This window comes from Dermacentor albipictus, chromosome 2 (assembly GCF_038994185.2).
Source record: "Dermacentor albipictus isolate Rhodes 1998 colony chromosome 2, USDA_Dalb.pri_finalv2, whole genome shotgun sequence".
NCBI classification, from domain to species: Eukaryota; Metazoa; Arthropoda; class Arachnida; order Ixodida; family Ixodidae; genus Dermacentor; species Dermacentor albipictus.
Window position 1 is genome coordinate 80,627,586 of NC_091822.1, and position 27,243 is coordinate 80,654,828.

Consider the following 27,243-nt stretch of genomic DNA (forward strand, 5'->3'; position numbering starts at 1 on the left):
GCGTGCGTTCATTCCTCTTTTATGGAGATGTATAGTTCACAAAATGACATTCTTGCAGTTACCATGGCACATCACTCCACTTCAACCTCTCCAGGTATCGGGCAGTAAAAATAATCTTAAGTTCAACACACAATAAGGATGTAAAAAAATTTTTTTTCCCTCTGTTTTGTACTTCAATGTCAAAGATGAGGCTCTGAGAGTGTAACATATAACAAAGCAATCATCATCAAATCATAACCTAAATATGCTATTATCTCCGAACCAAAATTCAGAGCCTGTCAACAAAGTGATCTGATGATCACGCATACAAACCTCGGCCCATAGCCATGTATTTGGCAGGCCATTTGTAGTTTAATTAGAACACGCATGGACAATGGATCAGTAAAATTCTAAACATCTGTGGACTATATACTGGTGCACACTTATGGTAATACGCCGACCGGCTGCGAAAGAGACACTTGCCCCACGCGCACAACTGCGATCGCACCGGTAGCCATTGGAAAGAAAGAAAAAGCGCTTCCACGTGAGCAGGGACTCACCTCACTGTGTGCGTCGGAGAAGGACAGTGCTTGTGCTTGGCTCTTGTCTTCGGATACAGACTCCTCGTTTTGCACGGCGCCGGGCGAGGAGGCGTCGTCGTCGTCCTGCCGCGTTGCAGGCTCAGCAGGAAGCGCGGGCGGCGCCGCGGTCGTCGTCGTCGTCGCGACTGCGCTCGCGATCACGTCGGCCGCCGCCTCCCCCTGCGTCGTCGAGTTCGCGGCGCCATCCGCGGGCTGCTCGGCCAGCGACAGCGCGGCCACGTCCTGGGCGAGCGACGAGTTGGGCTCCGAGCCGCTCTCGCGGCGCACCGGCGACACCGTCGAGCTCGGCGGCGACGGCGACGACTGGCCGAGCAGCGAGTCCACCGACCCGCTGGGACTAGCCCCACACAACGCGTCCCGACCAACCACCGGCGACCCGTGCTCGGGCCTCTGGACCGGAGCCGTCTGCTGCTCGGGGATCTCCACGGTCAGCACTGCACACGGGGGCGAACTCGGCTGCTCGCGCACTGCCGCCGTCGACGCGGCGGAGACAACCACATCGACGCTGTTCTGCTGCTGACGCCGCGCTGGCTGGGATGCCGCGGCATTGCATCCGGACGCCTTGCTGCCGCTGTTCGAGCACGGCGGTTTCGTCGAGCCACCGCCAGTCTTTGTCGTCGTTGCGGCCATCGCGGGAGAACAACGGGGGCCGCCCTTGAGCTTCGCGTCACCCACTTTGCTGCCGTCCCGGAGCCGCATGTCGGGGGGCGACTCGGCGACGGGCGGGGGACTGGGAGGTTCCGGCGGAGACCTCAGCACCTGGTCGCTTCTGCTGCTGATCGCAAGGGGGCTGTGGCGACCGGCGACGTCGTCCTGCTCCTCGTCGTCGTCCTCCTGGTCGTCGCTACCGAGGAGGCACGCTGTGGTTTCAGAGAGGGAGCGGCACTCAGAGTTAGAAGACCGGGAGCGGCGTCTCTTGAGCAGGAAGAAGGAGAGCAGAAGAGCGAGAGCCGCGGCTGCCGGAAGCGTGACAGCAGCCGCCCTCGGCCCCAGACCGGCCATGGACTGGCCTCGCGGGCCCGCTCCAAAGGTTGTCTACCAGTGGCCGCGGCCTGGGAGCGAAACCAGGGAGGGCGGCACAAGTCAGCAACGCTGCCACCGCGGGACGGCCGCGCAGAAGGAAAGAGGGGGCGCCCAACGGCGACCGGAAAAGCCGAGGCTTTTAAAGGGCAGCGCATGCGACGTAGCCCGCGGCTGGCAGGAGAACGGCCGCCGCGGGAGGAAAGAGCAAAGCGGGCCAGGCCCCGACGAGAGAAGCCAGAGCAACAAAAGGCCACGGGCAAATTAAAGGCAGCGAAATCGACGGCTGGCGCGCAGTGTACGCAGTGCGGTTAGAATGCCAAGCGAAAAAGTCACACAATCACACAGTTTTACATGCACACAGGCTACACACTAGTATCTCCTGAGGGTCAGACTGCAAAAGACGTCTTCTCGAGGCTCATGGCGAATTCAGCTGATCGATTCGGAGCAAGCTCTTTCCCAGTTACATGGAAATTATGTGCATTAGTTGACTAGGCGCAATATAGAGCAGTCTAATAGGAATGCGTCATTCAAAACCGCCCAAGCCAGCTCACCAATGGCACCAAAAACGTGCTCCAAATCGACTAATGGAATTCGCCGTGGGCTTGCACGGTCAACGTTCCCAGTACAAAAAAAGAATACGGTAAATCTCCGAACACACGCTAAATAAAATTGGACCTGAAAGCCACAATAAAGCTATGAGATCGCGACAGTGCAGAGCTCCGGATTAACTTTGACACCCTGGCCGTTCGTCCAAAACTGAGGTGTGATCACTATGTTGTGCAAAAGGTCTCGGCGCGACCGCTACCACTGCGATGGTGCAACAGCGCGTGATCCGTTCACTCGCTCGCTGTGGCCCACGCGGCTCAAAGTAGCTCGAGCCACGGGAACAACTCACGGTCTCGGAATCGCTACAATGCGACTAGCGTTATTTCGATCGCGTTTTACAGTGCAGCACGTCGCTGTTTGGAGACATCCGGATGAAAGTTTCGTTGACTCGAACGGCACGTACAAAAGTAACGGAATTATACAAATGAACGTTCAGAGGACCACGAAATTGTCTAGAACGCGTTCCTCGGGCGCGATCGAAGATCATTCTTCAAAATGCGTTCTGTTCCCTTGCTGCGACGTCACAAAGTGGGCAGCTTGCAAAATCTGTGAGAAAGGGAGGGAGAGAGTAGCCAATCGGTAAGCGGTGAACTCCCCGGAAGTTTACGTACCTCGTGTGTCGTCTGCTTCCAGACAATATACTAAAAAATAAATGTTTCTCGTCTTCGAATGAATGAACTCTTTATACAAAAAAAAAAAATTTTTTTTCTACTCAACCTTAAACACGTTCTCAAACAGTAATACGTAGCACTACTACAATTTATAACTATTAGTTTCTGTGCGTGGTCGCTAGGTAGTGTCGCGCACAGAGGGGAAATAATAATAACCCACGGTCACAAGTGCACAAGTATGTGCACTTGAAAAGCGGGGGCACAGAATGGAGGACGTCAAGAAAGTTGGCAACCAAGTACAAGGGTAATCGAAACTGTAAACAGGCGACCAGGAGTCATCGGAAAGAAAATGAGAGAAGCAGAGACAGTTAATTGGATGCAACGAATGGAAACTAAAAAGGACCATGGAGATTTACAAGAATGAAAAAGAAATTAGAACGGAAAAGCTGTACGATATCGCAAAAGGGCAGTGCCTTGCTATTTGATGCTCTAGCCGGTTGCCTCTGGGGGAAAAAAAAATATCGGAGAAAATATTCGAACTAGATGAGGCATGTGTATGCTGCAGAAAAAGTCCGTAGTCCATTCAGCACATCCTAATGGAATGCGAAGGGATTCTACCCAGTGAAACCCGTAGGTAACGGACACCTTCCAGAAGCGTTTGGGTTTAAGGATGGAAGCGTCAACCAATCAGCAGTCGAAATAAGCAAGAGACGTTGAGAGTGTTCGTGGAAAAAGAAAAGGAGGGAAGAGATTGATATGACCGGATCTCTTACAGTCACAGCTGGCGGTACAAGGTAGATCTTGAAGCGGGGAAAAGGATTAAAGATGTGTACAAGAATGCTAGATAAAAAAAAGCGTCTAGCATGCCTGATTAAGTCAGTCAGGCTAGGCGGCTATAAAAAAAAGAAAAAATTGGAGGAAGCTCAAGCTTTCAAAGATCCCCGACTGCTCCTCACGCTTCCCGGCAACCGGAGCGTGTGTGACCGTAATGTTTACCGGGAAACGCTATGCACGAAGGCGAGATTTGTGGTGGGAACACGGCCTCTTGCGTGGGCCGCGATGCGGTAATCACGGTGCGGCGGAGGCGAGCGCCAGCTGGAGGTATTGCAAGGAACCGGGCGCGCCGCTCCGTGGCCCCCCAAAACAACCATCGCGCCGGTGGTTGTTTTGTTTCGCTATCGCATTTTTTTTTAATGGAGATGTGAACAACAATGCTAGACCACCACCGCAACCACTGAAGCTGCCACTGCAATCGCGGTTTTCTAGAACATGCCATTTCGTAGTCGCCGTTTGGATCCGATCCAATCCCTCAGACACACCATGCGAAGCCGTTCTCGCAACAAGCGCACGTCCGCTCGAACTGCACGCCTGTCGTCGCGTTCTGCTCCTAGCAGGCAGCACGCTCAGTTTCAAAATGATTGACAGGAGCGTGTCGTCATTTTGACGTCACCAAAAAACGTAGTCGAGCCCCGCTTCTGACGACGCCGGCTAGGTCTAGGTCCATTGCGCGCGGCGTAGGCGAACGCGCGCTCCAAACAACGATTTCTGATCGCGTCCCTGGTGGCCAAGAGAGGGCAAAATATTTTGGAAACGTAGCCACGCGTGCTCAAAAAAAACAGCCAGTTTCGACCAAGGTGTCATCGATAGATGTCCGCAGCGCAGCACGCAGCTCGCGCGTTCTAGACACGTGTCTTGACCTCTGTGCGTCTATCCTGCAATGATTTCGTGAAATAGTAGTTACGACGAAATCGTTCCAATTTATATAGGTGTCAATCGCTGCATGTAATTCTTAACTCGATAACGTTAAGGGCCCCATGTCGCAGACAATCCGGCGTCGGCGGCCCGCGTCCGGCGTAGACCGTTTTCTCGGTAAAAAATCATTCCGAACCAGGCGTGCCCGACCCCTCTTCTATCACCAAAGTTGCTCATACCTTGTCTTTCATTTTTCACAAAGTTATTCCTCGGAATTTTGAGAATAGCAGCTTACAAACAAATGTAACGAAAAAAAAAGAAAAGAACGACACCGGCAGCGAATATATGTTAGACTTTCTCAAACCGAAATACTAAAAGTGCCGGACAACAGCAGGTGATCAACTGACGCAAGAGGCCGCGTTTCTAGCAGAAAGCTTGCCTTCGTGCATAGCGTTCGCCGGCAGCGTTTACCGGTAAACATCAAGGTTACATAAGCTGCAGTTGCCGGGAAGCACGAAAAGCAGTAAGGAGCCTTTGAATGCTATCGCATTCGACTCTAAAAGGCGAAGCTTGATCGTTCTCCAAATCTTTAGTTCGCCGTTAGAACCTTGACGTCGTTTTAACGCTCGGTGTTTCAGCGCATCAAAAGTAATGAACCGCACCTTAGAAATGCGTACGCTTTACCGATCATAGATTGCTTGGGAGCTTCAATCTGAAAGCCCGATCGAGCGCCCCACTCAAACATCCACCGACAACACGGCGGCCAGCGGGTCCGCTTGTCGTGGATACGCGAGCGGAACACATCGCCGAGAGGGAGTCACACGGCAGCAACCAAGGCGCGCACGCCTTGCGACGACACCCGGGAGCCGCTTCATAAAAGTAATTGCCGCAGACAAGCAGCCCGCGAATTGGCGGCCGGCTGGACGACGATAAAACGCCGGCTCGCAGCCGGAGCTGCGCAGCGTTATACACGAACGTGGGGCGCGATCGCGTGCTTCGCGGCACGACGGGATTTCGCTTAGGGGCGCAATTTCCTGTGTTTTCCCGCCCACTCGCCAGCAGAGCAAACTCGGCGAATAAAAAAGATAACAAAATGGCGGCGCTGGATACGCGCGAGCTCACTTCACGCGGGAGGCTTCGCGCGAGAGCACTTTCAGCTGCAACCCTAGCCGTAGCTTTTTATGCGAAGCATATTACGAGGGCTCAACCCAGCTCCTCAGGCGCGGCGGTGACCATGAAATCACGTGACACCGTGACGTCACGACAGAGGAGAAGTGGCTTTGGCTCAACGCTTGCAAGACGGGCTGGGTGGGAATCGAACCAGGGTCTCCGGAGTGTGGGACGGAGACGCTACCACTGAGCCACGAGTACAACGCTTCAAAGCGGTACAAAAGCGCCTCTAGTGAATGCGGTGTTGCCTTAGAAACGCGCTGTTTCTAAGGCGTGCGTCTCTTGCTCAGGCGCACATTTCGTTGCCGCGCCGAACGCTGCTTTGCTCGACGCTCACCGCGTCCAATGCGGGGCGCGTAGTCGCTGCCCTGTAGCCCATTGTCTTACACCCCTTGGCGGGTCGACGGGAACGCTGTCGCGTTCCACTCTTGAAGGCGAAGAAGTAATGCATGAGTTGTTTCTTCGTCTAGCCGAACCAAATATAGCCAAGCAACAGCAGTTCACCAGGCTAAACAGTGGTTCAACAACTAAAATAAAGGCTAGTATGCTTCGCATCCTGGGCTTAACCTTACCTAAGCCACAGCCATTTTTTTTTCTCAACTATATATTTATTCCTCGCAAACTTGAACAGAACTGCAGTAGGACGAGGTTAAACTAGAAGATGCTCGATACATCCTTGTACATGAACTTGCCGCGTGTGCTACAGAGAGGGACACTGCGTAAGTGTGTTAAGAAAAGCTACCGAAGTATGCTAACGCCGTAACTGCACAGCGAATGTTCGCAAGTACGAATGTCGAAGGGCGTAGAACGAATTAGGAAAGCGGTTAAACGAAGCGTGCAGTTCAGAATGCCGAGTGATGACACCACTTCCAACAAGCAGCGTGACGTCAGCAGAGGTTACAATCAAAACGAGTCGCAAAAAGAATGAGTGTTTGCTCGCGGCGTTTGTCCCTCTTAACGATATCAGAAACATTAGACGAGAGCTGCCATAAACGTTTCTCCTGAATTCGAGCGGCGTGTGTTGGAATGGCTCGTTAGCGACGTCACCTTCGTGCGGCTGTATCCAGGAGGTCTTAAAGAGAACCTCCGTGGGCTGCAGCGCTTCGGCAGGCAGCAGCGCGGCGATTAAAGAAAAATGCAGACGGCCGACGCAAGCAGAAGGCACGCAGCAAAACACGAAGGCGCCCGACTCTCTTGACCGCGCGGAATCGCAGACGCAAGGCACGAAACGACGCGATAGCAATGCGAAGGGATGGCCTGTCGAGAGGACAGCAAGCACGAGAAAGACACGCTCGAGAAGCTGAGGAGAAGAACGCCGTGAAGACTCCACGACGTCGGCGATCTCTACGGTCACCTATCGGCCCGATAAGGAGACTCGACAACCACTGGCCGCCAAAACGGGGCCTGTGAACACTGCTGCGCCTCCAAATTATCATTCACGGAAACAGTGGCGGGTGGACGAGGAAAGACAGAAGGGCGCGCGAGGTCACGCATGTACTGCCGTGCACCTCCATCGGAATAATTGTTACTTCGGCGGAACAGTTGCGCAAAGTGCCACCAGCGCTCGCCGTCGGCTCACGACGGAGCGCGACACGGGAGGCGGAGAGGGCGCTGCCGTCTTCGCTTTCAAAGGTTGCCGAAGCAGCACGTGCGCTGCTTGGCTTGCGTCTCGTTCCCGTCACAACACTTGCGTGTGCGGTTTTTCTGAGCGGGCACGGCAAGACAGCCAGTGGCGTACATAGAGGGAGCCACAGTGGGCACGTGACTCCCCCACCCCCCTTTACCACGAAATTTGTGCGTCTGCCGCTGCAGAAGTACACAGACGCCGTCCTCACGCTCTAAGAGCGACAAGCAAAGCGTGATCTGATTCTCTTTAGCAGTTCACATGGCAATACGCACGAGTGCGCACCAAGAAGCGACAAGAAATGGAGGACGATGCCTCGCACACGCGTTTTAGTGCGAAAGCATTATACGCCCCATTACGCGAAAATCCGGCGTTGTCGTCGGCGGCGTGACCGAAAGATGGTACCAAAACTGGCCGACGGCGCGAGGTGTAATAATGCATCAAAAATGCCCGGATTGACAATAAATTTGTCAGGCAGGTTTCTCTAAACAAAGCAAATTAATGCATTCGAAAAGAAAATTTGGTAACGTTCGGTCTGGGTATGAATCGAACCTCCTTGGGCGCGAGACGAGCCCGCTTCCCCGACGCCACGGTGGCTCCATGGTTGTGGTTGACGAAAGTTGTGCCTAGTGAGTGCGTCATTGCACACGTCACATGTCTCCCAAGTTTCTGACTTCACCGGTGCTGCGGCTACTGCGATGCGCTCAGAATCGTCTACCTCAGCCGCAGCTGTGAAACGTGGCCGGCCACGGAAGCACGCCCCAGGAGCCGGAGTAAGGGAACACAAGAGACGACGACATGGTCACGACAGACCTACCATTAGGCACAAATAAAATTCATCGCTCTGCAACAAAATGCCCAATTTTTTTTATTTATTCGTCAGAACCGGCCCACGTGGTCCAGTCCCTCAAACCATTTGCCACGTGGCGCACGAAGTGCAAGAAGCAGTGACGCTGAGCGAACGGCATACATCATCCACGCGGTGACGTCGACACCACATACGGGAAACGCACTCGACAACCCTTGCTGCGGGGCACACAGAGAAAGCCTAGAAGACCAAAGTCTGAACACCTGACAAACGAAGCACGGCGTTCGGTAGCAGAGAAATGGACGGCGATCAATGCAGCCACGCGGTTAAAGTTGAAGCGCGTGCCCGCACAGTCGGGCAAAGCAGCCCGAAAAATCGTTCCACGATCAACACTTCGGGAACTTTATATATATATTTTTCCAGAATATGCTGTCCTTTCCGAGAGTTCGACGCCCCAGGTAAACATCTGGACGTGGAGAAACTCGCTGCGGCGCGCTTAAAAACGACGCAGAAAAGCGTAAATCAACTTGCGCAACCGTCGAACAAGGAAGCCAGTCAGAGTACAAGTCGTCGGTCACCGACGGCTGCGCCGAAGAGCCGACTGTTCCCCGAGAACGAGGTTCGTCAAATGACTGCTGCCGCCGACAGGCGATACAAGAGGCATAGAAAAAAAAAAAAACACGAACGCCTTTACAACATTGACCAATGAGGGAGCGGGAATAGAGAGAGAAAGTCGACCCGCGGGGAATGGGGATTAATTGTAACTCACAGATTTCCCCACTTGCCTCGCTCAGTTCGGCCGACAAATCCGCAGATTCGACCGGCGAGAAGGACCTGCACAAAGAGGGCAAAAGGATACCGGAAACCCGAGCCACAAACCCGTGTCACCTTTGCTATATTTTGCCGATGGGCGACGAAGGTAATCGGAACGGAAATCCGCCTGGCCAAGTGAACTGACGAGTGTCGATTCTGAGGCCAGAAATAAACCGGGGCAGCGGGGTGCGTACTTGGCCCACCCACGAAAGAATAAGTTGTTTGTGTTGTAAAGCAATCGTACGCTTTGATGTGCCACTGTAATCTGCAAAAGTCGCGAGATGTAAACACAGTATCCATTAATAAATTATAAAGATATTTTCCAAGCAAAACCTCGTTCACAAAGTACCAGGGACTACGCACAATCGCAAGCCGCCGGAAGCACAAAGGAACCCAAACCGAGCACAAAAGACAGCGAAGGGCCCAGAGTGGGGCTTGCGTCCCCTAATCTTAAAAACTGCACCAGAGAGTTGGCTTCGCAAAATGTGACTCTCAGTTAAAGGCGTGAGCAACACGATTCCTTACGAAATGTATAGCAGTGCACGTGTGCGTGCAAGGCAACGAAGCGAACGTGTCAGACGAACGCAGAGAGAAAACTAGGAATCTATGTACAGAACGGCAAGGAACAAAACGCACATATTACCTAAAAATGGAAAAGCGCGCTTGCTAAGTAAACGCCTCCTGCCGATTTTGGGCCGTTTCGTCAAAGGTCCCCCCTTGAAAGGCGAACTGGCGGACCTTCCGATTCGAGAAATATTTCAGGAAATAGGCGCCTGACGACACGGACACGAGGAAAGAGTTAAAACAAGTATAGCTATACTAGGTGTTCAGACACTCTACGTTAACGTGTAACATACCGACCGCCAACAATGATCACAAGCGGAGGTTAACAAAAGGTGAATGAGTTAAGAGGCACGAGGGCCGCGGCACACTGCCCGTACATTAACACACACACACACACACACACACACACACACACACACACACACACACACACACACACACACACACACACACACACACACACACACACACACACACACTTGGAGTTCAACGGTAACCCAGCATTCGGTGAACGGTAATTAGGTAAAGACCTATATTCATTATAACCAACTCTATTATAAACGACAAGCTCCCCATAGCATCCATGCATTGAAAACGGTAACCGCAAACGCGCCGCCATGTTGCTACTCTGTGCGTGGCGGCAGACGAGATGCGATTCAGACGCGAGGAGCCATAAACGCCAATCCCGAGCCTCCCTCAATATGGTGGCGCCAATGTAGTTCGGGAACCTCCAAACGCATCCTTTCGTGCACCGTACATTCTACACCAAAAATTTGTAAATAGCTACCGGATCTTTCTGAAAAATACACCGAATGAACTTTACACATTCTCCACACGTACGCTCTACGTGTAAATGTTTGTTTTTGCATCGCATTTTGGATATCTTTAGCGCTACAAAAATGAGAGGTAGCAATATTGGCAGCGCCTCAGCGGTTGCCAGTTTCTTTTTCGCTCAACCTTTCCTCTAGAAGCCTATAGACCAACTTTTGTATCAAACTGATACATGGGCGTTTCCTGACCTCCATATTTGCTAAGTGTCATCCTTTTACGTGCGAGGCGCGCGTGGTAGTTTCTACAACTTCGAAGATGTGCGTCAGTGCTCCTTTAATCTGGAGTGCGTAGTCCATTCGAATCGCAATGCGCTTCGCGAACGAATGCCCCCTAGGTCAGAGAGAGTTCCGTGCTGGTGCACAATCGGCACCTTTTGCACTAGCATTGCACTCGTTCCGCACGAAGCGTGCACCGCGTTGCGAGAGCAGCGAGGTACCGCACCGCTGAAGAGGAAGGGCAGGCGAACTGAATGAGCATTGCGTAATCATCGTAATAGATATAACTTGACACGGGAAGGAGCGCGACCTTTTCAAAGCAGGCATTACTCATCGTGTGTCTTCATCACTCTTGTGTCGACGTCAACGACACTGGCCCTACTATAGCCTCCATTGACGTGTCTTGTACGCGTCAACTTTTGACATTTGAGCATGTTGCGTCGCTAGCGCCTCGCATCGATCATTCTCCAACTGTGTAAAAACCTCGCATTTTCTATTCACATATGCGCCCCTCGACACCTATTCTGGACGCTCCACGATAAGGCGAAGCTATATGCCCGGACTAATGTAGAATTACGTACTGCAGACATGCACTGTCAGGCTGTTTACAGCCCGACAGCTTTAAAAGCGCTAACATCCCGGTGAGTCTGCGTGGCGGGGCTCCTTCGCCCCCACTTGGCGGCCGCGAACACACAAAAGCAGCGTGGCACTATTTCACTTCCAATTCAATTACGCACCCGAGTTCGCCTTCTGGTTCGGCGCCCAATTCGTACGCGCCATTCGCGACAGCTCATTCACGCGAACACGTTCGCGCAGTGGGCACGCATCGCGCCGCCATCACGCGAAGAGGAGGTCGCAAGAGCTACCGCTACGCCTTCTGCTGCAGTTGTTGCTCGTTCGTTCCCTTAGTACCCACTGGGCACTAAGGAAACAGTCGCAGCCACCCAGAGCAAGACGGCGGCGGTGCCGCAGGGAGGGCCGGACGAAGAGATCAGGCGCGCTTCGACGCAGCCGAGATGGCAGCGGTGATGGGCCACCAAGGGGGGGGGGCACCCTATCGAGAACACGAGGAGGAATGTGGGGGGACGGGGACGAACGTGAGAACGCGCGCTCCAAAAGAAAAAAGAAAAAAGTGAATCCGGGACGGCGACCGCCGACGATAGCGGGTCGACCGGCAGTACCGGAAGCGACGTAACACAGCTCTCGCTTTCCGCGTCAACCTGCGCTTCTCTCACCGTCCTTTATTCTTTTTGTGTCGCGCGGACGGGTGCAGGGCTCCGGGGTCGAGATGATCGAAGCAGCGAGGGAGAACGCAAAGAAGAAACTAAAGAACCGCGCGTGCCACGGGCACGGTTCGGGAGGAGACGCCGAGGAACGACCACGCGACGGCCCCGCGGAAAGCGCCAGCGCATAACTAACGTGCCCTGGACCGGTGGCACGTCGGCATCCAAAATCCCCGCAAGCGCGGCGGCGACTTCAAAGGGCCGCACCGAACAAGAAGGCGTTATGTTATGCACGCGGCGTTCGCTCCTGGGTCGAAGCGCGCGCTGATCCACCTGCGAAAGCGCGCAGCGAGGGAAGCGACGGCACACAAATGACAATCGCGCCGACGCATTACCGGGCCCATTGTACGGAAGCGACGCGCAGACAGAACCACGGGAGCCGGACAATGGCTCCGGCGGTTCCACTGCGGCGACGTAGGCGGAAGACAAATGCCCGATGACGTAAAAATACACGCGCGCGCAACGATGAGGTAAATCACAACGCGAAATCGCCTGCGCCTGGAGAATAGGTACGCGAGACGGTTCGCGCTGCATATTGTGTGTGGGGACCTGCGTCAACAGAAGCAAGAATCGCGCGCTATTTGGAACAGTGTCATCTATGCAGTTTATGCAGGTGCTCGAAAACGGCGTGCGTAGGTTGGGCGCGTTGATTTTTTTTCTTGTTCACAATATTCGGTAAGCATCGACTGCGCCTTTCCAAAACAGATGTAGGTGGTCTGCGAATCAGCCTCTGCGATATCATTTTCTACGCAGAATGCTAAGAAATGGTAGATGAAGCCTGCATCTAAGACGGCGTCGTTTATTATTGACATAGATTTGCGCCAACACTTGTGCGTAGGCACAGTCAAAAAAAAAAAAAAAGAAGAAGAAGAAGAAAAAGAACGCAGTGCATACAATGCGCGCTCCGAAAACCGCTCAAATTTCCAAGCGAATGCCACGCGCCCTTCTGGAGCACAGCCGGAGAGTCGTCAGACGCTCAAGTGCGCCTCCATAATTTGCATTGCTGAAACGTCCCTCGCCGCGACGTATATGTCGAGTGGGAAGCAGCCGCAACGGGCTCGCGGAAGATCAAAGTATTAGGCTGGTGCAAGCATTTGCGATTAGCCGCGCCACTAACGGCCTCCCGTTTCCAAAACTTAACCAAACTGAAATGAAGGAGGTGGACAACCTTGTGTGAGCGGCATACAAATCCGCTCTGGGACTCGCGAACACAGTCAGCACGGAGCGCCTGGACTAGTTGGGTATTTACAACAAATATTAAGAACATGCCGCTGCAGTTTTAACATCGCGGAGAGAAAGGCTGAGCTCTACGCCTCAGGCACGCTCGACCTCTGTTCTGCGGAGACGAAACCGACTTGTTATCTCGAGATTATAGGGAGCACGTCGATGTCTCACCCATAACAAGAAATATGAGTGTCAGGTACCACGCTGGCCGCAGACAGGCCAGGACGAGGACTCTGCAGAAGCGATTCGGCAAGGATACGGCCGCCTACTACAGGGACGCGAGTGCAACCACTCGCAGGGACTTCTATGCGATCGTCGCAACCAACAGAGTCACCACGATAACAGTTACCCCGACAGCAGAAACAGCGGCAATAGTGCTGGCGATACGAGACGCTGACTTCAAGGGTCAGTCGGCTCGTGTGCTTACAAGACTCGCAGGCAGCGTGTCGACTCTTCATGCGGGGAATGCTACCGCGCAGCGCCCAAAGAATACTCGGCACACGCCTGGACCTGGACCACGGCATAGCGTGGTCCAGGCCCGCGCACAACGGACTGGACGGGAACGAAAGGGCAGACTGCATAGCTCGAGGAAGCAACGACGGAGCGGCAGCCGAAACCCTAGAGGAACCTCCGCCCGCTGTGCGCGACATATTAGAGAATCAGAGGAGGGAGAGAGGGACGTGGGGCTCTCCTCACTGCAAACTAAATAGAAGACAAACCCATGACTGGCGTCGCATACAAACCAATTCACACCCACGCCTAAACCTCTTACACAAGGAGTACCCGACGTATTATGGTACGTCCACACTAGCGACAAAAACGCGCGGCAAACGCGCGAATGGGTGCGAGACCCATTTTTCGCGGCAGACGCGAAACGTCCACCAATCAGAAGCGAGCCGCTTTACGAGCCGCGCTGTTGTGGCGCCACCTGTCGCATAAGCAAAGAATCATAATCTATGGGCTCCGAGACTGAACAGTGACACGCGCGCCGTAAAATCTCAGAGGCCATTTCCAGTCAAGGGGGCTGTTTCTGTTAAGCCTTACCACACCGCCACTGAGGCGTCGACGAAGAATTCGCCTCGCAATGGAGGTGTTTTTGGAAACCGTTCGCGGATATGCGTACCTCTATGATAAATCGAGCGTCGGACAAGGAGCTGCGCGCCAACCGCTGGCACATTATGGACAGCAGTTTGGCATGACAGGTGAGTAATTGGTGAAGGTGGGGAAGCAGAGTGTGCGCCTGGCCCTCAGTGTCCCTGTACCGCACTCAAAACTTTCTTGTCCGCTGTCTGGCACGTCGGCGTCGCACAAGTAAAGAACAAACAAGTATTATAGTGTTCACAGTCACCAGTAGCTCCTCGTCCGTATCCGACATGCCTGAGCGTGGCCGGCAGTGGCGCAAAAAAACACACACTTCCGATGGAAGACGAAATGGGCAGAACGGAGAGCGCGTTGTCGCGAGAAGTATCGAATGGAACGAGACAACGCGGGACTCCACGGGCCGCTGCCGCGTGCCGCAAAACGCGACTGTGGACTTGCCCGCATGCGTCTGCCGCGCGGGCGCTTGCCGCGTGCGGCGTGTCGCGCGCGTTTCTGTCGCTAGTGTGGGCGTACCATTACACGGACACTTGCCCGTGGTGCGGCGCAAACCCCACGCTGGCCCACATAACGCGGGAATGTAAAGCTCGGCCAAGCGTCAACTCACCTTTTCTAAGCGTCACGTACTTCGTATGGCAGTGGGAGGCGCTGTTCGCAAGCGAGGACCGGGGGAGCCGATTGGCCCTCCGGGACCAAGCTCAGCGAGCCGCAACAGCCAGTGGAGCCCTGGACTGAGGGCCCCACCCAAACCTGCCAATCTCCAATTAACTGCTCAATAAAGTTTTTTCCTCCTCCTTCCATTTGGTCTGATTGTTCCCATACCATGCAGTCACGAGCGCAGAAAACGAAACTATCTACCATTTTTCTACCGAGTTCCAGCGCACGATCGCGCTCTTAGGTTTGTGTGCGTCTGCCTAAGTGCTCGTGTGGCACTGACTTATACCGCTAGTCAGATGTTCTCGTGCACAGCGCACTATATCGCGCGCTGATCGAAACGAGACAAACGCAACAGCTCGCGCGCGAGACTGTCACTAGAAGTGCGCCGCGCAGCAAAAACTGGAGCAAAGAAAAAAAAAAAAAGAAAGCGGTGGGGCATCAAGCGATCCTCCGGCTCTGGTATGGGAAAATACAGGGAACAAACTTCGTGTGCGGAGGCTAGACGGGGGCAAGTGGTGAGAGTGTCTATGTTGGCGGTGAACCTCGCCTCCTGAAGTAATAGGTTCACGGCGCTTGAAATATTTCTCTCTGCTATTATTGAACCAATTTAAATATTTATTGCGGTAGAGCGCTCACTCGAGAGCAAGTAACAGCTTCCAGCGTATCACTAAAATGTGCTATGTGGCATGGTGAGCAGTCGGTTTCAGGAAATAGGAAAAGTCCCTGCCGGTAACTGTCCACTAAGTGTAGACACTGTACAACTGCAGTGGGAGTCTCATAGCGTTCCAAAGCCGACGTGCCGCCACAGTTCCCAACTTGATCACAACTAGCGGCACAAACCGAAAAAATCAATAAGCTCGACGACACGTCATCGCCGTATTGACCGCTGCCGAGGCCAACGCGCCCAACCCGGCCGCTCAAGACAAGCGTCGGCGACTGTGGGTACCAGAAGAAAGCGAGAAACGACTCGTGCGATTAGAGCTTTCTAGGGCGTCGCCAGAAGCGCCGCGTCGATTAATCGGGGGCCCATTCTATTCACTGATCACTGGCCTCGTTTCACTGCCTATCGCCAGCGGCACCTCGTCGCCCTCGCACCGCGGGTTAACGAGCTGCCCTTTGCTCACACAATTCGACAGCGATACGCTCAGTTGGAAGGTTGCGACACCATTGCATCGCGATTAAGTGGCTCATTTAACGCGTCAACTATGACCCCGGCTCGGGTACGTAATCGCCTACGCCTCCGGCCCTATTATGGTACACGTACTGTGCTGAAGGGAGAACATGGACGATTATCGCCTATAGGTGTAACACAAATGCCAACGGACATTTTTTATCTAAATATATACGGCCAATTAATTAGATCATCCACTTCGTTCCGATAAAGGCGATGGAATATTTAGCCACGTTATCACTGGTTCACATGCTCCATTTACACTGGGCCCTACTGTACACGGCGGTACGAGGCGTGAGCTAGTGAAATGTCCGCCCCCCCCCCTCTTGTTTGTTCCAGGTTTCTTGGCAAGCTCTCCGCGAAATGCTACCAACGCACAACGAGCGTTCTCTGTCACGCGAGAGAAACGCTGCGCAATATCGAGCGGTAACAGAAACAACGGCCGTGTCTTGTACGGCACAAGCACCCTAAGGGAAGAGGAGAACAGGAGAGCTCGGCAAACAGCGCGACACGAGGAAGCAGCGCTCCCGTCCCTCGAGAAGGCGCTCGCGACACGCACTTGTTTACCCCGAAGAAAAACGAGAATAAAACAAGTTTGTCGGCCAGCGCCGCACGCTTTTTCGCTTCTCGGAACCAACCTGCAGCGTATTCCGTCCAACCATGGCTCTCATACTAGCGTCAAGCGCGTAACAGCGGATGGCGCGACTTGCAAGGGAGTTATAGTGTGTGCAGAGAGAGAGAGAGAGTTATAAATGTGTGTGTAGATAGAGAGAGAGAGAGAGAGGAGCGAAGGTCGGCCTCGCCACGCTCCAAATACGAACAACGCGGAGCCGCTGCCTTTCCCTCCCAGCGATCGCAAGAAAAAAAAAAAGTACATATTCTAGATTCGACATATGCCGATGGTGCGACACGCAGCATTCACCGCACAATTAACAACCAGAAGCCAGCCAACCAGCCAGCTGACGTCAATGGATCTACATGGGCGTTATGTCGTTCTGAAATTTCCCAGTGGGCTTCCAAGTCAACAAAGCCCCCACGCCGCGGGGGATGAAGTAGGCTTTGTGGCTTGATGCGTCTATCTCTGGAGAGGTGTATCGGTGCACCCTCACATCTCTCTCACTCTACGCAAAGCGGTGTTCAACATGTTACTTCTTCTCCCTCTTTAAGGACAGGCAAGTGGGTGCTACAAAAAAAGATGCATCCGACGGTTCATACTTTACACTGGGGCGAGTCGTGAATCGCTAGCTCATATAACATCGAACCAGCACACAGGGGTGCAAAAAAAAAAACCTAACGCACCACCGCGGGCGACGAGTGAATCACTTTATTAGGGAGGAGAGAGAGCTGGCAGGGTGTCCCAATATCGCTCCGCTACTGCGCAAGCGGTTTCGCTTCGCGCGCAAGTCGCACGGGCTGCCGTCGCTAACAGCCGCTTTCGAGAGAACATCTCACCTGCGGGGCAAGAGTGGCTCCGGTGGCAAGTGGTACACACACACACACACGCCGTCGGAAACGGGTTCACCGCCTCCGCCGGTTTAGGGGAGACCGGCGCGAGAAACGCGGCGGCACACATTACATGCGGCTCGAGCTGGGACCGGAGCAGCGGTGGTGCTTATCAGAGCGGAGAGGCAAGCGCCGAGTCGCTACAACAGCGGCCGCTTTTTCGGTGTCGCGCTCCTCTTCCTCGGCTCGCCCGCTAAGCGACGCACGCCGCGCAACCCGCGAGTGCACCACACCGCGAAAGCAAAGACCACAAGGTCATTTCGCGTGGCGATAAAGGACTTTCTCGAAGAAACAAGCGCTCTGTTGGAGTTGGAAACGGCCGCCGAATGGACTAATGTCGTAGAACGGCGGACTCACGATGACGCCTAGAGCGTTGCGAATAAGGACGCTTCAGTAAAGGCGCCGTCGCCACGCGCTACGATTTGCGGTTTACGGAAGGTGACGCCGCTACTCGTACACAACACACTGGTACAGCGCGACCACTACAGACTCGCCGCGCATACAGCTAATGCTACTACAAATGGTTAGTACGAAATGAAACCACACAAAAAGAAACCACACACACAGACAGAGACTCAACACCAGTTGACATAAACGTAAAAGCGAAGCATCTATGGTATGATTAATTCGTGAAACATGCGTGTGTGCATATGAAGTGTGGTTTCCGAGGTATGTATATTAGTATTAAAGAGCAGAATGTTATACAAAGAATATTTCTTTTTTTTTTTTGCAGCGAAATATAGAGAAGTTGGATATTACATATTTACGCGCAGTGCGTCTCATATTTGTTTAAATTTTCAGTGATGTTCGTAGTGTCGTCGCGTTGCACTCGTGGTGTTTCTGACGCGTCGGTTTCTTCTAGCGCAACTGCGGATCGAAACGCGCCGACTTGCCCGAGAGAAATGGTGTTCATGCCGCTTGTCGAATATGCGTCCGCGGAGTAACGGCTTCAATACCGGGCCTCTGTGCTGGAGATCCCGCGCTCGAATCTTGCCGGCGAACACTTTTATCAATGTTTATTTACTTATTTATAATACCACACTTTGTCGAAAATGATGAGTTTGCAAAGTCACAACGCCATTTGAAGCCAAAAGGACAAAGTTTAGGCAAACCCATGTACTAACCACCGCTGCCATGGTGGCCGAGTCGCCCTGTTTGCAGCTCCCGTAGGCACTAGCGCCACAGTTCACTATAGTAATTATTGTTTGGAACGATGCTTGAAAGTCGTATACTACTTCCCAGCATCGTTCCTAGACGTCGCCATCGCGTTAAACACGCTCGGCCATGGAGGCAACATATGTACAAAAAGGTGCCTGGAGCTCGGCACGAAAGCTTCGCCTTAATACGGTTAACATATAATCATGCACGACGCCACGACGGTCTCTGAAAACGAGGGTCGGCGCGTCAATCAGCGTGAGTGGACGCGCTATCTGCATTTAGGACAAGCGTCCCGCCGCTACGAACGCAAGACGCGCACAACCGGCACCGCGACAGCGAGCTCACGCATCGAGGACAGCTCGATTAATGCTGCAGCTGTCGAATTCTGATGAGAGAAGACAGCCGCGTTGAGTGATCAGCCTGTCGCCACGTGCATCAGTTGCCGTCCGTGCGACTCGGCCGACGATGGAAGGCCCTCCTCTCGGAGGCGATAAGAAGCTAGATTTGTGCCCCTCGGGGGCACAAATTGACGATGAGCGGCATCAGAGGCGCAAGGCTTATCCGCGGCGCCGGTCAGCGGGAGACGCGTTCGCGCGCAGCCGGGTGAAATGAGAAATCGCCGGCCAGAACGGTACCGCTCACGCAAGCAGGGGACGGTCGCGCACAGCGTAATGGCCGCTCAGCGGCACCAATTACCTGTACACGATGCGGCGCGGGGATCGGTCTAAGAAGCCGAGCCCCATTAGCGAGTTCCCGTGTGTGCACCCAACACGGAGACGACGCGGGCGTAGAAAGGGCGGAGCAACGCCTCGTACTACAGAACTGGGAGCACGTACGCAGGGAGGGGCGAAGAGAGTCGCACGCGCGACAGACGCACGAGTGTCTCGAGGCGGCGACCAAACAGTGTCAAGGAAGCCAGGCGCCGCTGCGGGGAGGAACCGAGGCACAGCAAGGAAGGAGAGAACGAAGCAGTTAGCCGCACGCGAGGGGCGCGCCGCCCGAAACAATGTGGGCGCGCACGGTGAGGGGCACGAGGGGAGGTCGAACACCGACGCCCCGATCCATCAAGGCAACGGTGGCCCAGTTTACGCTGGCCCCCAATCCACACCTCGGGGCCGCTCCCGCTGCCAAATAAGCGGCGACAGGGCACGTGCAGGCGCGCGCGCGCCCTTTTTCTATACGAGAAAGAAAGCGCGTGACCCCTTCCTGATCTGTGCCGCGACAACGCGCTGGCAAGCAGCGGCGCGCTAGCTACAAGGGCGAGATCGATGGTCACCGCAGGCAGGCCAAGGCACGGAGGCTCACGTGACGCGCGCAGGCATCCCGAGACGCATGCCCTACCTAACTACGAGCACCAACGCTACCCGGAGTGCCCTGGAACCAGGCGCTTGCGCACAGGGTCACCAGACAGCGCGCCCGCTAATGATATGACGTGTCGTCGAACGGGAACGCGATCCCAGAAATGGCCACTACCGGCACGTATTCTTCGTGGGCCACAATACAGCTCGCTCGACGAGCAGGGAGCAACGCCGCATGCTTATGTTCCAGAATGCGAGTCACAGACGGCGAGCCACGGCGCTTTCCTCGGGATAAAGACGACGCGTTCAGCCGTCGCGGGATGACGACGACACACTTCCGAGGTCCCGCCGCACTCGTGGCTGACCGACCGTGCACACATCACCACCGGAGGCGCATCCGCGGACAGGCGTCGTCAGCGGCTACACGGGACGGTGGCCTCCACCGGTTCCGGAAGGAAGGCCCACATCCCGAGTCGTTGCGCGCGCGACCTCGGCGCCGACAGGTGCGCTAGCCCTTCGCAAAGTCACGCGTGGCCCCAAATCTGCACGGAAGGGGGCGGCGGGAACACGCAGCGCGCTCCCATCCAGCGACTGCCACATGGTGTCCACAACACACACACCTGTTGTGTTCACACAACAGGGCAGTGCCGGGCCTCGGCACTGCACGTGCTCGCATTCTCGAACCATTCCGTTATGAACGTGAACACAGAAGCCGTGTCCCGACCACAAGACGGAGGGCTGAGCCGCCATGGAGGAAGGATAGAGGAGGGAGCATTACGTCACGCTTGGCAAGCGAACGCACCGCGAAGCTAGTGAAGCCCATACATTTGCTCAGTGGTGGCCCACCTCCTGCGTCGAAATCGCGGAGCAAGGATCGAGATTTTTTGAGACGTTTGGTTGCCAGTAGCTATCTATGCCAGTAGTTTTTATTTGGTGCGCGCTTGTTGAGCTGCCCTGCCGTGGCTCTGCCTGATCGGCCGTGGTGGGCCGACAGGTTTGGCTTCAATCGCGTTGCGGTATGCTCCCTCCTATTATTTCCTTTCTACACGTGCGCCGCTCCGCCGCGACTGACGTGGTCGCTGGGCTCAAACCACGCTCCTCAACAGTTTCCCAGTTATATCGGAGAAGCCGTAATTTTTTTTCTTTGTTCAAAACCCAACACAACGCCGTTATCGCTACGGGTGTTAAATGAAGCAAATTCGCTAGGAAATAACCGTTAAGCAGTTAGATTCTCGAGTTCATTTGTGAAGAGCGCTTCACTAGCAACTGGTAAACGCGTGCATTGCACAGAAGCGTCATTGAAGACAAGTGTCCGCGTCTTGTAGTCGGCGAAGCGCAGCAACAGCTTCCGAGTCGACGCCCCCTATCCCACGCATGCTAGGCGAATCCGTGTGCAGCCACTACTGCGGTTCAAACATCACGCTGATTTTAACAGCAGCGCGCGGAATCGGCCTTATGTCTCCTCCCCGTCCCCAACCCCTGCTTTACATTACCGTAATATGGCTGAGTGGTCAACTGAAAATTGCGGGACAGTCACTACCCCATTTGGCATATAAGCGTCGCTACAATATATTAAACATCGGGTACTGAAAATGGTTCACCCGTGGTGAGCGCGAATAACGTGATTTTCCGGCGCACATATTCCATACCGCCGCTTATGCTCTAAATATTACGTGACTAAGCAGTGGACTAAACAGCTAAGTGTCATAAGTAAGCATCGCAAAACAATGACGAAATAGTGTTACGTTCGGCGAACGGGGTAAGTGACCTTCTAGCCTCTCCTGCCCTACTGCGACGAATCGCTTCGTGAAGCTAACAACGCGCCCCCCTCGGTAGACCAGCGGCGACGCCAACACATTAGACGAATAGTGTTGATGGATGGTACACTAACGCCGTCCCCGTTCTACGCCGTTTCCTCACGGCCACTGCTGTTTGACAGAGGCTCCAGCTAACTCCTGGGTCATCCCAGGAACCAAGACGCGCCAGCTTGAGTCAAGATTGGCAATCCCTGCCTACCATGAGAAGCCAACAAACACTGGCACCACGACAACATAGGGGAAATTACTTGTGCTTAATAAATGAAATAATGAAACGATTAATTATAGGAAATTAAAGCGTATGAAGAAACAATTTGCCGCAGGTGGAAACCGAACCCACAACCCACAACGTTCTCGTGACGCCAGCGGCAAAAAAGACGTTCCACGTCCGCCGCCAAGGTCTATGAGTGGTGGCGCTGGATAACACTCCCAGGGTTCTACTAGGACACATAAATACCCAAGAAAGTGGATGGGGAAACAGCGCCGCGGTAGCTGAATTGGTAGAGCATCGCACGCGAACTGCGAAGGTTGTGGGTTCGGTTCCCACCTGCGGCAAGTTGTTTTTTCATCCACTTTATTTCCCATAATTTATCGTTTCATTATTTCATTTATTACGCACAAGTAATTTCCCCATGTTGTCTTTGGTGTCAGTGTTTGTTGGCTTCTCATAAGGAAAATCGGGCCCCTCGGTTAACCCCCTTTATTCTCGTTTAATCCCCGTCTACGAAGCGCCCCTCCTTTCTGTGTGTTCAGTGAACAAAGGCGCGGGAGTGATTGTGCACGCCCTCGCCCTCAACGCGGATCCTCCGGCGACTTTGGACGATCCGATTGGACGAAAGTGGGGCGGCAGATTTCCCTGGCTTAGGGATACAGGGTGGACACAGGGGGTTTAAGCAGACTTTTTCGGCTCTTCAGGGGGTGCTTCAATTCGGTCATGCTAGACTGTTGATACGTAACGTGCTCCACTCCTCATGTAGATGTTGTAAATAAGACCAGTATCCTCGTTGTCGATGAGAACGTGTTCCTCCTTTCGACAACGTCCTTAGCGTGAACAAGTCGGACGACGGCATGGGCCAGCTACCCCTTTTTACACGCCCGAACCCAACTCTTACAATAGACAATCTCCAAAACCTAAAAGATTATAAATGTGATTTCTCAACGAAGCTGCACTAAGCGCAGTTGCTTATTTTTCGCGAGATTCCCACAGTGGTTGAACAATTAGAGCATAGGTTCCCGTCCAATAATACATATGCATGAATCTTGGAGCAAGGTCCGCAAACGCTCGGCCATATATCGCAGAAATAATGAAAACAAAAATGGAATGTTAGAAAGTTGGGGGCTCTTGCAACATTTGGCAGTAAGTGGGCCCAAAATAAACAAGACTCGTGACTGGGCTAGTCTAGAGCGACAACTGAATGTAGAAAATTTTGGAAACGGTTACAGCATCCAACCGAGAACCAACGTAAACCAAGCGAGAAAATCCATATCGATTACTTTTCTTAAGATTCGCTATTTCGCGCTTTTCCTCGTACGGCGCGGCCGTTATCGCCCAAGGCGAAGACTCGCCAAGAGGAATAAAACTGGAATAGAATCCGAACAAAATTAAATTGTGGGGTTTTACGTGCCAAAACCACTTTCTGATTATGAGGCACGCCGTAGTGGAGGACTCCGGAAATTTCGACCACCTGGGGTTCTTTAACGTGCACCTAAATCTAAGCACACGGGTGTTTTCGCATTGCGCCCCCATCGAAATGCGGCCGCCGTGGCCGGGATTCGATCCCGCGACCTTGTGCTCAGCAGCCGAACACCATAGCCATTGAGCAACCGCGGCGGGTTAGAATCCAAACAAAGGAAATGTCACAAAAACGCAACATCCTAACAACTCTGCCGAGACATTTCTTTTCCAATTTACTGCTCACTTCTACGCTTTCAACATTCACTCCTCATTTTACCTGATGAAATAGCGTGTGCCTGAAGGTCGGACGCGTTCGTACGTTCTCCCCAGCGCCAACATCGCAGCCTTCAACGAGGCAGCAGATAAACGCGTTGGCCGGTGTTCAACGCGCCCAGGCACTTTTGCGGAAACAAGCCGAGCGTCCTTCACGTCGTAACTGAGACCGCCACTAGGGAAACCGAGCGTCGTCGTTCGCGAGAGGATGAACACTGCGAGTCGCTATTACGGACGCAATGCTGGCGAAACCGCTACAGGCTGCCGACTTGAAGACTTCCGTATGGGCTTCGATACTGTTACCCTTCGAGCACGACGAGCGCCTGGAAAGCAACAGTAGCCGGGAAGCGGTCCCATGAGCGAGGGATATTTCACGTCTCAGAACCTGCGGCGCGAACTTTGAGGCAAAGGAAGGCTCCGGGCTCACCTGAACTATGTTAAATTCTATAACATTCCACCCAGTCACCTCGACGGACGTGATCCGGCTGCCATACAGGGCGTCTTTAACCTTTACCCGGCTGTTCGCAGAGCCAGACTGCGTTCATCAACGTCTCTCTCCACTCATTTATCTCTACAACTGCCACTATTGCTACTAAATATTCCGGTTTGTCTATTTAACACTAATTTATATTTAAATAACCCCGAGCCATGCCGGTGGGGCCATAGTGGGGACGTTTTGCTTCGTCATTGTTGTCGTTATTTTGAACCACTAAACGACTATCTCCCATAAAAAGAATTCTACGGTGGGGTTCTGGGTAAAAAGTTGCGAGCAGGCAAACGGAGTTTCGACAAAAGAACGAACGAACGGTGTCGCAACTTGTAGGGACCTGCGCGCTGAGGTGGTCAATTAGGCGTGCAATCGCTTACGCCACAGGTGCTGCATTATAGAAGTCTGGTGAAGTCAATGACCCGTGTTGTGCCACCCTGCGTGCCTACATCCGAGCTACCGGGCGGCTCCCCCTGCCCACCGCGTCCTTCTGAAGTGGTTGCCCTTGTTGACAACCTTCAAAGTTCCAGAAAACTGCCGAACCCTTTCCGTAGGTTCAACTGAGGAGTTCGGGGGCACACAGGACCACGACGAATCCACTGGCAGCCTTCAAAACTCCACCGAACTGCTGACCATTGCCGTGGAGAGCGGTTTTATGCAGCTTGGACTGCTCCTGCTTCGACGAAAGAAGAAAGCGACGCGGTTGACGTCAGCACCGGTCCTGCGTCATTACTGCCGACGATGGGACGCCCAAAGGGATTTAGGGCAGAGCCGGCCCATTGTTAAGAGGGAGAGTGGCCACCAACCGCCCTGTCGGCCTGGTGCGATCTTCGGCTCCGCTATTTTGTGCTATCACCGGCTACATTGTACATACTGTAGAAAGCTTTTCGGCTCCTCTTCGTCGGCTCCAAGAGTTCCTCTCTCGACCACGAGTCGTAATACCCGTTACGAAGCTTAAAACGCCTCATATTCGCAGCGCCTGCCAGCCGCCCTCGTACGCGTGAGTGTGGGCGAGATACAATGGCGCTAGGCTGCGGGCTCCGGCTCACCAGCAGCAAAGCGATTCCCAGCCACCAGCCAATGCAGCCCGAGTCTAACACGCCGATGCTTTGGCTATGTCACCGAGGCCTGTGCTCCTCGTATGAGTGGTCGAAACCAGGAGCGACCAGAGTGGATTCTTATTCGGACTCTACACTGCGACAGCGCGTTTCAGAATAAATAAGGCATCCCCACTCATGCGAGCACAGCACCGCCTTCAGTCTTATATTATTCATTTTTATTGAGGGCGCCGTAGCTAATATGCATTTCGTCTTGGACAGTATTTCAATAAACACACACCACCAAGCGAAACGCTTACGGAAAACTGTGCTCACGCATGATGAACCATTTTCACGATGCACTCGTATTATTACAGGACTTGCTGTTAGCATGTCGCCGCACGTCAGGTACTACCGTTCACACAGCGTCGACGCAACAGCGCGCACTCAAACGTTATTTGGCGCATTGTGTTCTGCAGAGACAGTGGGTTAAACTAACCCGCCGCGAAAAAGAAATTAACAATTTCAGTCGACTCCCGCTCGTGCTCCACACAGCAGTCACAAGCACACAGAGCACAGCAGATGTACGAACAACGTAGACGCATAGAGACGCTGGAGACATGCAATGACACGGCATTTCTTTTGTCGTTTCTCTCACTCATCTCTTTGTTCTGGAACACAGCCCCTCGGAGGCCTCGAAATTCGGCCACGAGAGAAATTATCTTTTTAGTCGTCGAGCTAGGCCGGCTGGGCTAGGCTGCCCCACCGCGAAATTAAAGCGGAATGCACAGAGGTACGCAAATGAGGGCGGCAAAGAGAAAGAATCGAGAAACCGGAAAGTGAGAGAGAATTAGTCGCCCAGCAACGGCGCGAGCGCGCGTATACGTGCCAATGCAAAACCGGCGGGACGAGGTGAGGGCAAAGAAAGAGACAGCTGACGAGGCAGACAAAAGAGAGAGATAAAAAAAGGGAGGAGGACGAAGGAACAACCCCCGCCGGGCAGTTCTTTCCGCGAGGATTGAGATACGGGGAAGAAAGAGATAGAGAGAACCACCGGCACGGCAATCGCTCAACGCAGCCTCGAGACGGGCACGCCAAGGAGAGGCAGCGGATAAGCACAAACCGTGCGAGGCGATGCGCGCGTTCGTACGCCCGAGAGCGTATCGCTGATTTAGCCAGTGAGGGAGAAAAAAAAGATCACTGTATCGTGACGCGCGCAAGTCGCTCTATCGCCGCCCGACATCGTTCCAGAGACGAACGGACGAGAGTGGCACGGACGCGTCCCTGAGAGATAACCGATCGACACGAGACATTTCCACGCTAAAGGCGAATCAGATCAATGGTCGGCAAACGAGTTTCTTCAATCGCCATTGTTTAGCGAAGAAAATAAATGCTGCAGCGAAAGTTCCGGAGAGTCGTGCGAGTGAAAGCGACAAAGGCTGGTCACGCTGGAAAATAATCGGCACGATAACGCTCAGTTTCGCAGCTGAGTGCTAACGATAGCAGACACAGTGACATTCGCAGCTGGGCCGCGAGAAAACGATAATGGCCACAATCACGTTCAATTGGTAAAAATCCCATGTCCGCCCCGGTCACACCGTCGGAGGAAAAGGCCGGCTCGAGGCAGGCGCGTACGCGACGCTCCTCAAACCGTAAGGACAGCACGTTAACGCTCAATACGACCAGCGTTAAAAAAAAAAAGCGTGCACTCAACTGTCGGAATGGAAGCTCGCGTGAGCGATCGTAGCGACAATGCGCACTCATTCATTCGCAGCGAGGAAAACATAAGAACTCTCGACAGATCAAAAACAATCGATTTCTAGCACGCTACAGAACCGGTGTTTTGTCAGCGCGCGGAGCGAAATACCAAAAGGGCGACACACGCGGAGGCGCTCGATAGTCGCCGTCCACGTGGCTTCCCGATGGCCGCAATATGTTACACGAGGACACGCTCGCCGGAACGGCCGAACGTGCAAAGACCGCACGAAGACGATTGCGAAGAAAAAATGGTGCTGTTTTTAACC

At 53.7% G+C, this 27,243-nt stretch overlaps 1 protein-coding gene across 6 annotated transcripts in view; it reads right to left on the bottom strand.

Annotated features, from left to right (window-relative positions):
- Nucleotides 1–27,243, bottom strand: part of LOC135896089 (A-kinase anchor protein 1, mitochondrial-like) — a 130,512-nt gene that overhangs the window by 38,559 nt on the left and 64,710 nt on the right. For 3 of the 6 annotated variants that reach the window (XM_065424420.1, XM_065424421.1, XM_065424422.2), the window contains one exon: nt 540–1,633. In XM_065424420.1, coding sequence (XP_065280492.1) covers nt 540–1,583 — 1,044 coding nt within the window. In that variant the 5' untranslated portion in view covers nt 1,584–1,633. The remainder of the gene's footprint in view (nt 1–539; nt 1,634–27,243) is intronic. The other 3 variants (XM_065424424.1, XM_065424425.1, XM_065424426.2) reach the window with 1 other exon arrangement.